Below are 12,020 nucleotides of genomic sequence, written 5' to 3'. Positions count from 1 at the left end.
AAAAAAATTTGATATTTTGTGTATGAAAGCATTGTAATGTTTACTGATAATCTGCCAAATTTGGTTAACATTCGCTTACTAATTTAAACATTATAGCATGAAACTATAAGAAACACAAAATGGTTATAGGTCAGTCCCAGGGACTGTGCCCATGCTGAAAAAGTTAACCACTTCTGCTAGATTATACAGAGGGGTGAATATTTTCCTTGCTATGCTTGTCTCTTCTTCACCTTTCAGGGTCACTTACCTCATTTTCACTGGATCCCACTTTGTGGTGAGTGTTGGCCAGGCAATTGTGCTTTTATCAAACCAATTCCACACTAGTAATCACCACTTCAATATACTTTATACAGGTTGCATCAGGCTCTGTAGAAATGAGGTGTTCCATAAGACCACCAAGGAGATGACCAAGTAGTATTATGGTACTATAGTGGACCACCACTAATGGACTATCATGAGTAAAGCATAAGGGGATCCTACCTGTCCCTGTCAATCATCAGATTGAATAAATCTGAGACGGTTTGCTTTTAAAAATTTAGGGAAATTGGTTCACCTATTGCACTGTTCCAAGAGCACTGTTCCTTGGGGCTCCCCAATGCATATTACCCCCCTTCAAGATTCTACTAGTGGAGCTAGGGTGTCCTTACCACACCTAGTTTCCAGTCACTGGGGTGGTGGATAGAGGCTTTTCTTCTAGAGTATTAGAGTGAATTCTTCCACTCTTGTAGAAGAGGGCAAAGTTAGTGGGCCCTCCCAACTAGGTCCTTAAATGTTTTTCCCAGATTTTGGTAAGAGTGGCACCAGTCTACACGGGAGCCTACTTGTAATACCAGTTCAGATTTGATGCTCCTCTATCATCCAGTTGGGGTGTGCATGACCTTTCTGTTTGATCAATATAGGTTCAGTACACTGTTCATGGAAGAGGGTCCACTACCTCCTTGTAATTCTGAATGCAGAATGGTCCCATCCTTGGTTCTTGGTTGAGCACAGTTGTTCCACATCTTACCAATAATGAAACGTACCTTGCTTACACGGTTGGGGAGTGAAGATGAATGTTCATAATTCCAGACTGGATGAGTTCTGTTTCCTTTGGTTGAGTAAGGTATACTCAATCCCATTATTCCGAGCCTGAGGTGTTGCCTTTTTGGCTCTCTTTGGGTGGAGGAGAAAGTTTGTCTACTTGGGGGTTGCTTATTTTCTCGTAATGATGCTGGTGGCTCGGAATGCAACACTCTATGGCTTCAGGTTGGGATCTACTCACAAGTATATATACATAAAGTTGTAGTCCAATTGCCCTATCCACCAATGTGGTATATAGGGACCAAGACCCCTTAATTATAACCCTGGGTAGTGGAACCTCAGCTATCCTGTTGGGGCTAACCTATAGTGATGATCACTCATATACAATTCCACCCACAATACAGGAATTAAGATTAGGGTGAAGAGCACACCTGTTCTGGATGTAATGTGGTTCTCCAACTAGGGTGCCAATCTTCTGTTGACACACCCATGATCTATGCAGATGCTTTCTGTATGGATAATGCCCTCACCAGTCCCTCCACCTTCTATCTGTAAGATTCTAGCTATAAGTGGGAGTGGAGGTACGTATGTTTTGGAAGTAAACATTTTCCTAAATTGAAAATGTATTTTCAATCATACTTACCATCATTCACACTCTTGCACCCTTCCTCCCCACTAAAAGACGATGTTAGAGACTGCGGATTGAGTCAGTCTAGCAAAATTGAAAACAATATGTGAATGAGGTGCTTTTATACAGTACCAGGATAGAGGGTGCATTGATGTAGGTGAAGAGTGTCATAAGACAAATATTGCCAATGGCAATTAAGTGGGGTATAAAAGACTGGAGGAAGTGAGAAAAAAATCAGACTAATGTTTATATGGGCAAAAGAAGAAACCCTGGCAGTCGAGTAATAGCTATATGTGGAGGTAAGTATGATAGGAAATATATTTTCAAGTTAGGAAAATGTTAACTTTTATAATAGTTATAGGTATTTAAGAAAAATGATGAAAATGAGTGACATAAATACAACAACTGTATTATATTATGAAATTATATTTGTTGGTACCTGTACTATTAATGTTTTTAAACAGAAATATTAGTTTAAACACTAGAGGCCAGACTTGCAGAGATCCCCGTTTCACCAAATGTGCTTGCCCTTTCACAGCCGTGGGGGCGTTATCAATGTGACTGCCAAACCAACTATTCATTGATAAAAGTGTAGCCCAAGAGTTGGTGGAGGGCGGTGATGACTATCTGCCTTCCCTCTAGTCTTTCACTGCTAAATTAGGGATGGCTAGCGCAGATAGCTCTCGTGTACCTTTGCGCGTCAGGCCCTGCATGGCCAGGTGGTTAGGGTGCTCGACTCACAATCTGTGGGTCGCGAGTTCGAATTCCCATCACACCAAACATGCTCGCCCTCTCAGCCGTGGGAGCGTTATAATGTGACCCTCAATCCCACTAATCGTTTGTAAAAGAGTAGCTCAAGAGTTGGTGGTGGGGGTGATGACTAGCTGCCTTCCCTCTAGTCTTACACTGCTAAATTAGGGACAACTAGTGCAGATAGCCCTCAAGTAGCTTTGCACAAAATCCATAACAAACAAACAAACATTACTGAAAAAACTTTTTTTTTTGCTTTGGTGCATTAAACCCCATAATCTGTCTTTTTTTTTATATTATTATCCACAGCTAAACATATAGCAAAGATCTATAAAATCTTATTAATAATTCAAGAAATACCTTCATTTCTTTCTACTTGTGATTAACCATTACTATAAAAAATTGTTATGGTGCAAATATAAACACCTTTCCTAAGCTGGCAAAAAATGATTATAATGAATTATATTTTGTCATAAGAAGACTAGAATGTTGTGTTCCAATTATAACTGTGATAATTGTATCCCAGCCAGACTTACGAGCTCTATATTGAGTGAAACGCATTGTTCAGCAATGTCCAAGGATTTCTCATCATTATTTTACATTAAGTCAAGGTTGTTCAGTTCCACAACTTAGGAAAATAAGCAAATTGTGGAAATTAATATTTTCCATTATTACTGTTTTTGTTTATTCTAACTATCAGAGCCTTGTATAAGAATAATGTGTTAGTTAAATGTAATTGATTAATGAGTCAATAGATTAATCGATTAGCATATTCAACTAACTGCCCAGCTTTAGTGATATTCAGGTACATTGATTTCCAACAGAAATTTATCAATATCTGCAACATGCAGCAATTCTAATACAATAACTTACCTTATCTCACAAAACAGCTTTCTTCAATTTGTACTGCCCTCTATATGTGAAAAATCCTTGTCTGTCACTAGCCTTTATATGCCCACTAACCTCCACATTTTTCACATGGTATAGTTGTGCTGTAGCATGCAGATAAGTGTGGGACAACCCTCATAGTGCAGCTGACTTTCTATATGCAGTAGAACCCAATTTTCACTTCTTTATTAGGCACAACTATGATCAGTCATCTTGATTTTCACATTTCTTTTTTTTTTGTGTGTACAGTGGTTTTCAACGTCAAAAAAATTGAGGAGGGGGATTTGAAAAACAACTTGGAATTTGTTTTTAGTGTACCTCAACTGAATTGCATTTTGAATAATTTCCGTGAATGACTTGCTAGGAATTAACAGTTCCATGTTACTATTACTACAACTTCAGACACTACTAGTTTCCAACAACTTAACACAATGGCTTCAGATCCAACATTCTTGGCTGAGGGTATTTTGGCCCTTGTATGACATAAGATGTCTTTCTTCATGCAGACATAGGGATCTCCTGACCATCAGTCACTTCTCCCCTTCTTCGGAGAGCCAGAACAGGATGATGAGGATTTAGACAACCTTTTTCCTTCTCCCTTTCTTTGCCATGCAGTCTCATTCTCATCTTTGTCTTCCCCTTACCTCTTTGCATGATTTATGCATGGCCCTTTTTTTTATGATAAATGGTTTTTTGGGATCTTCCTGACTTTTTGGAGTCGAGAGTGGAATCTGACTGCCCATTTGCATACTTTCCTCTTATCTCTAGCCTTGTTTATTACAAACTTTCTCTGCTCCTGTTCCTGTATCATGGCCACCTCATTCACCTTCCTTACTCATGGGTTATGCCTTCACAGATTACTGTTGCTCACCACCATTGGTATAAGTGACTGTCCAGTAGGGGCTAAATTGCTGCTTTTTGTGAATGTCTGGGAGTCATTTACCACCAACCCTTTGATTCTTTGGGTTTTAGCTGAAGGATTCTCCCTTTGTTTCCTTTCATCACCTCTCCCTATCTCTCCTCCCTAATCCTCCCCCCCCCCTTTCTTTGAGATTCTCTACCCAGCCAGCACTTTTCTGAGGCAGTTCTGGATCTTCTGCTCAATGGCATTATAGAACCGGTAGCTTCTACTCTTCCTGGTTTCTGTAATGGTCTTTTTGTAATTCCCAAGAAGACTAGAGTTTTGTGTTCTTCTATCAATCTCTCCCATCTGAACCACTATTTGGAAGTTCCTTGGTTCATCATGGAGTCTTTCTTGTCTCTTCTGTGGGCTTTTATTCCAAGTTTTTAAAGGACAAAGTTCAATGTGTCAGATGTTTACCTCCATGTTCCCATTTTCCCAGCATCCCATTATTATTTTCACTATGCCCACAGCAACATGTCTATTTTAGGCTGGCCTTGGCTCCCTATGTTTTTTATTGGATATTCAAAGTTTTTCCCAACTTCATTTACAAGGGATTTGTTTCCATTATTACATGGATGACTGGCTACTCATAGCTCTTTGCTTTTGATTTCTTCCATTGACCATTGCCAATTATAGAGCTACCTTATCAGTTACCTTTTGTATCTCTCCATTCCTCTATGCTTTTTCCTCTCCTGTTATTTCTTTCTTGTTTAATTTTTTTGTCTCCATTGTTTTCCTCTCCATACTACTCCCTTGCCAGATTGGGATCTTAATGTTGTCCTCCATGCCCTTTCTCTACTTCCATTTGAACCTATGGCTTCTTGTTCCATGTATCACCTATCCTTGAAAACCTTTTTTCTCCTCCTTTGAGCTTGTGGACATCAATAGTCGGATGTGTTCACCATTGATGTCTCTTGCATCCTTTACCCCCTAAATCTATGTTCTCTTTTATCGTGATTGTACTTTCCTACCAAAAACCTCTGCTGCACATGAGGGTCATGTTGCCTTCACTCCTATTTCACTTCCTTCCATATATATATATATATATATATATTCCCCATTCTGAACCCATTCATCTCCTGCATCTAGTCAGGGCTCTGAGGTGTTATGTGGCTCACATGGCTCCTTTCCATGGTTCCTGTCCTGTTTGTATATACACAGGAATCCTTCAGTTTGCTATGATCTTTCTCCTATTACTGCAACTGGTTGGGTTTGGCAACTCATCTGTATAGCTTATTCCTTCTTGTCTCCTGACTCTCGTCACCTTTTCCATGTTTCTGCTTATCAGATTCATCACTTCATCATTCTTTGGAGGAGATTATCCAGGCTGACATGTGGACCCACACCTTATATTTTCATGTCACATTTTCTGCATCATCCGGTGGTTTCTTTATGAGTTGGATATTGTCTACCTCCCATCACCTTCTTTCACTTATTGGTTCGTCTTTGAATAAGTGAGTGTCATTTGGATCTGCACTGTGACAAGTGGTGCCTGTCTATGTATACTAATTCTTATATTTGCACTGTATGCCTGTTCCATTGCTAATGCTCACTGTTGAGATTGGGTGTTCCACAAGACCACTTGTAGGTTCATCCTCATGGGGTTTTGATTCATAAGTATGTTTGTCCCAGACCATACACTTGTGGGCTAACATGAATAAAACAAATCAGGTGCAGTTTGCTTTTCAAAATAAGGTTTCATGGTCACCTACTGCATTTTCTCCAACCTGTTCACCCTTCCTTCTTCTAGTAGAACACTGGAGTGTTGAACAATTTAAGCTTCCTCTGAGTGTGTTCAATTCCACTTAGTCGAGAGTAGGGCAGTGGTGTTCTGCCAGTGTAGGTGACGTGACTATCCTCCTACCACAAATCTGATGTACTGTTCCAGATACCATATGGTGTGAACTGGATTTTTCCATCACATTTGTACATGAAGTTCGCCCCTCCAACTGTGAACTCTCCTTTCTACAACTGCCTGGATTCTGGTTCCTGGGCGACTGGTGTTGGTTGGTGTCAGACCAGTCAACAAAAGTCCTCACATGTGAGTGAGCTGGGACCATCTTCTACTGTGGACTGGATGATACATTCCCAGTGCCACATGGTTTTGGACTGAAGTTAACCCTCCATGTTGCATTTCCACCTTCCTACTGTCATCTGGATATTGGTTCATGAGGTTACTGGTGTTGGTCATGTTGGTTATACACACATGATGGCTTGGGATCTTGGAACAAAAGTGCTTTTTCCCTTCTGGTCCCTCGGTCTGAGGTGAATGATGCAGGATCCTCCTCCTACTTTAGGCTGATTGATCTAATCTTGGTGTTGCTGGTTTTGGACTGGAATTTACCTCAATCTTACAGTCTGATGCACCCTAGCCACTCTACACCAATGGCATTTTTTCAGATGTGCCTCATTTCACCCATTTTGTGACACATCATTCATTAATCTTGGATGAGGAATATACATGTTACAGTTCTCTTCAAATGCTTTCTGGAGGTTGCTCATCTAGGTTACTTCTACACTAGTCCCTCCACTGGGTCAGTGTGAATCCTAGCTGTTTTGTGAGAAGAGGTAAGTTATCCTATCAGAAATTAATATTTTCCTAAATTGAAAATATATTTCTAATAAATACTTATCTCACATATCCCACTTCCAGTGTGTTTTTGTTTCATACCTAATCATGAAATGAAGACTGGGATCTACTGCATAGAGGGAATCAGTTGTGCTAGGAGAGTGTGTCACACTCCTATTGGTGGAGGGTTGTTACATGCTTATTTCCATGCTACAATGCAACTATACCACATAGAAAACACATGGAGATTAGTGGGAGTATTAAGGCTAGGTGTGGGCAAAAATTTTGTGCATGTAGAGGGCAGTACAAATCAAAGAAAACTGTTTTGTGAGAGGAGGTATCTATCGGAAATATAGTTTAGGAAAATATTAACATTTAGAAAATGTTAAGTGCGGAATAAAATGAACAAAAAAGCAAAGGAAAAGAAGAAGAAAACATGTATAAATTCATATAACAAGTAATTGCTGGTTTTTTTTTCCAAATTTACTGACTTCTATTCTCATTATCCAGAAACTATGGATCTGGAAAAAAGTCTGTTTGTACAAGATGAAGACAAGAATAAGTGATCATACCACACTTTCAAGTTGAACAAAAGTCTTTGTATGGTATTCCACAATCTTAAGTTACAGTATTTTACCTACTTAGTGACCATTCCTATTATACATTTTAAAAGAAGATAAAGTCCTCAATTCATTATAGTATACAAAGCTTTGCAACACCCTTTGAAATGAATATGATCTCACTCCAAGAGGGCATGACAAGGTAACAAGGTCTAGCAGATATAAACTGCATTGGCCATTGATTGTGGTATGTAACCTTTGCTTAAACTAGAGATTTAGTACAAGTGTATGACTTTTGTACACCCTGTTTATGAGGATGTTAACTAACTATGTGTAGAACATCTACACAAAACTAGAAAAAGAAGGAAGGCAAACAAAAACAACAGAATATGCTTGAATAAAGACATATTTTTTCCTAGTTATGGAAGGGTGAAATTAGCAGTTATTTCAACTTGGACAAAACTACTTAATATCAGGGATCATGAGCCTCAGATTCAAGATTTTGGACATTGGCTCTTACATATTGTGATGTTTAAGGTCTGACAGACTAAAGTAACTTTACAGACATTTATTTGCCACACCCTAACAAAATTTACACTGTCTTCTATTATTGTTTCCATGTGCAAAGTTGGAACTTTCTTCTTCAACATTGTAGTAAAAATTAATGATGTAACAATAACCACTGACTAACCTGGTTTTCTGTTTGTTGTGAAGTCCTTGTTACTTGTGATTTGATGTTATCTTTATGCACATTATAATAATATTACCACAATATCTGTTCAAATTTTGTTTATAATTACAGGCAGTGGTAATGTGGTGTTAATTGTAAAACTGGAACACCTTGTTACCAATATGCTGTTAGCACTAGCTGTGTCCAGTTCTTGAAATCATGTGAACAAAAAAGTAATAACTGTAACACATTGAAACTCACTAGAATGAAACCCAATTACTCAGTTTTCTCTTAAGTATCTCACCTTTTAAAAGAGTAAGTGTAAGTAATTTTGAGAAACAGTTGTGTTGTGTGACAATATCTGTTAGGAATATGTAACTTTCCTGTCATCATTGCATTTTATGATTTGTGATGAGGGTTATTTACAATATTCATTATTTTTCTTATAGGAACAAGAGGGAATTCTTTAAGGCAGGATTAGAGAAAATTAATCTGAGACTTTTGGTGTGGTCAAATACATGAGTCGAAAGGGTTTGACCTCATGAGTCCAAACTGTAATTAGATCTCAAATCAGTCAAGAGATGACAGAGCTATGAGCTAAAAGTTTATACTTGAAAAAAACAAAAACTTAGAACTGTTCTATGAGCCACTATGCTGTGGCTAAAAATTATTAAGATATGATTATTTTAAGTAGATTTTGTACATTAATAGATAAGTGGAAATTTTATACCTATTCTTAAGTAGACAGAATGCACAATCTGGTGGGTTCTAAGATCTCCAACTTAAAATTTGACCTAACCATATATTAAAATCCTACTTTATGGAAACATCATTAAGAGTGAAAGCCCTACCCATTATGTTACTACTTAATTAAAAACAGGAATGTACATTTTATATTATTCATAAAAAAAAAAGAATGACCCTGAGATAGAATCCTAATGAACACCATTTCTTACTTTTGCCCTACCTAAAAATTGTCCACTTAGAACATAAGAAAAAGAAAAGTGACAAAAAGCTGTTCAATCCATTGAAGTCACCCCTCACTTTCAGAAATATGAAAATAGTCTTCCACATTCATATATTTATCCAACAGAAGTTTAAATTAATTCACAATAATAACATACAGGGTACAATTACGCAAATTCAATCTCTAATTCAAAAACAAATTGTCAAAGAATAAATCTGCAACTAGGCTTTTATAACTTAAATCTATTACCCCTAAAACTTGGGTTCATATTTCAGACTGATTCCTTCTACCAGTCATGAGGATTATCATAGAAAAACTGTCCAAATAAAAATGTTAATTCTTCTACATACCAAAGTAAACAATTCTAACACTACCCCCTCTTTTTAGATTAAATTAATTAAACATGAAATAATTCTAGTAGTATGTCTATATTATTGCCAAAAAAAGGTAATATCCTTCCTGTAGTAAAATTTAGTAACATTTAATTTTGTATAATATTTCATGTTTTTGATTATTTTTAATAAAATGTTATAATTATACATTTGATAAAAATACTATTTTTATAAATTTACCTTTAGGTTGTAGTGGGGAGAGGAGCTGAATCTACAGTAACTTTCCTGTCATATAACATCTCAAGACGTCATGCTATTTTCAGAAAAGAAAAAAATGGTTGGCACATTTGTGATACAAATGTAAGTGTTACATTGGTAATTATTATATTTCAAGCCTAAGTAATTTAGTGCTAATTTTAAAGATATGTAGAATGTTTACATGTATATGAACTGTGAATTTATTTTTATTATCATATCTAATCACATTTTAGTAAACATGCGAGTATTAGAATTGTTTTCCACAACAACAACAGAAAACTCTGGTATTTTATTAAATTTATGGTAAAAAAATTTACGTATGTCTCCCATCTTACATCAAAATACTTTTGACAAATTTTCAACTCTTTTTATTGGAGCCTTCGTTTGGTTTACAAGTTAAAAATGAAATAGATGATAAATGAACAGTTGTGAAAAGGTTTAACTACATGTTTAATCATGGATTCCTGCAGAAACAGTTGAAAATTTTTTACTGAAAAACTAATGTTGATAAAATCATATACTGAAATGTGCCATTTTACTTACCTAACCGTCTGTCATCTTGGTTATGGCACAGCATATATAAATGTATTGAAGATTTAGGATATTCTACTTTTTATAGGCTTTATTTTATTCTGAATTATTATATTCAGTTTGTTATATAGAATTGGTTAGTTTATTTTTGATTAGAAAGTCCTTAATAATGCATTGTTGTATGAATAGTTAGCCATAAGCTTTCTACTTATATTTAGCTATTAGAAATTGAAAAGTTTTAGATTTACTTTGATTTTAATATTCCTTCAATTCTTAAATTCAGCTACTGTATATGGAATTTTGTACCTTTAGTCAGTAGACTCATGAAACTGTATCTGTTTCTTCATTTGTTTGTCAGGTTTCATTGCCCAATAGATAACTATGGGGCACTGCCCCAACTTGTTCAGAAGATGGAGTTATCAGGTTAACTTCCCTGTTTCACTCTGGCTTGGCTGTAGGGTAAAATAATTCACTTTGAGGATAGTTTTGGTACAAAGGGCTGGTGTATGCTTTATCCCTTAATGCATAGTTACTTACTCCTAAAGTCCTCTAGTATACAAACTTACAATGTTTTTTCTGCCTTCAGAAAGTCTTTTTTATATATATTTTCAATAAAACCAAACCATGAATTAAAATTACATTGTATAGGATGTGAACATAAGGCAATCTTTTGTTTTATCTTTTACTTAATTAGCTAATTTTTATGTAACTACCATTGTGATTTAAAGCCAGGCTGGAGCAGTCTTAATTTCTTACGGTCTTATTGTTTCCTTATGTTCTCAGGTGATGTATGTTTCAAATTTATTCTTTAAATTTAAATAGAGAACTGTGTATTTTCCATAAGCTTGTGTATTTGTCCTCGTGTTTTGAAGTTTATACTTAAAAGTCCCACTTATCTGATGAGATCTTTGAACGTGTATTGAACCCTTTCAGTATTAACCTAAAAGATAGATGGACATCAGACCTAAAAACAATGTATATAATATGTATCTGATTTGTTTGAGAGATAATGTTAAGTTTTATATTCTTGAAAACTGTTGACAGAATGATTTTAAAATAAAAAGACAATATCAAGAACACCATTCTTAAGTTAAAAAAGTGTATGAAAAAGATTTCATTCTAAAATATTAAGTCTAACAAGATTTACATGTTTTGAAAATAGCAGAATAATAGATGATGTTAAAATGTGTCTAGAATTTTTAGTTGTATAATAAGTACAAAACTGAAATATTAAATTGTGTGCACATGCAGTTTCACTCTTTAAATACACATGCATGTTTTAATCAAAATGATATTTGTGGGAAACTAATAATTTTAAAATTCCATGAACTTGGTTAGTTTTTTATAGCATAGAATGTGAAATGTACTGTCTAGACTTTTTTATATCTCTTGTTTAAAGTACAATTTTAGAAAAAAAAAATATATTTTTTTTTTTGTAATTGAATATGCTTTAAAGAATAACTCTTCTTTTGTAGAGTACAAATGGTGTGTATGTAAATGGCAGAAGACTTGAACAGAATGAAGATATGCTGCTTAAATACACAGATGTTATTTCTTTTGGTCCACCTGACAGGGCAGAGTATGTTTACTGCTACAAAAGAGGGGGTGCATGTGCCTCTAATGACCAAAACCCACAACCATGTAAAGTGAGAATTAAAGAAAAATCTCCAGAACAAAAAGACATACAAGTGGGTTTAATGTGCTTTTTTTCATTATTCATATATCACTCAGTTTTCTCATAGGTGTAAGGTTTTTTTTAAACTTCTAGTAACGTATTTTTTCGGAATATAAGATGCACCGGTGTATAAGGCACACCCTTATTTTGAAGACAAAGGTTTGGGGAAAAAAAAGCTACAGTAACATTAGAAAGATTTTTATTGAACAAAAATTCAGTTTGATACTTTAAGAATTAGTTTATATTGTTCTAAACACAAAAGAGCTCA

General features: G+C 35.7%; 1 protein-coding gene across 1 annotated transcript in view; it reads left to right on the top strand.

Moving 5' to 3' along the window:
* LOC106465173 (E3 ubiquitin-protein ligase rnf8-B-like) overlaps window positions 1-12,020 on the top strand; it is a 39,119-nt gene that overhangs the window by 4,133 nt on the left and 22,966 nt on the right. Inside the window, exons 2-3 of the mRNA XM_013925375.2 lie at window positions 9,535-9,648; window positions 11,553-11,765. Coding sequence (XP_013780829.1) covers window positions 11,604-11,765 — 162 coding nt within the window. The 5' untranslated portion in view covers window positions 9,535-9,648; window positions 11,553-11,603. The remainder of the gene's footprint in view (window positions 1-9,534; window positions 9,649-11,552; window positions 11,766-12,020) is intronic.

This window comes from Limulus polyphemus, unplaced genomic scaffold, assembly GCF_000517525.1.
Source record: "Limulus polyphemus unplaced genomic scaffold, Limulus_polyphemus-2.1.2 Scaffold1857, whole genome shotgun sequence".
Classification (NCBI taxonomy): Eukaryota; Metazoa; Arthropoda; class Merostomata; order Xiphosura; family Limulidae; genus Limulus; species Limulus polyphemus.
This window is presented reverse-complemented; position numbering and strand designations above follow the sequence as displayed.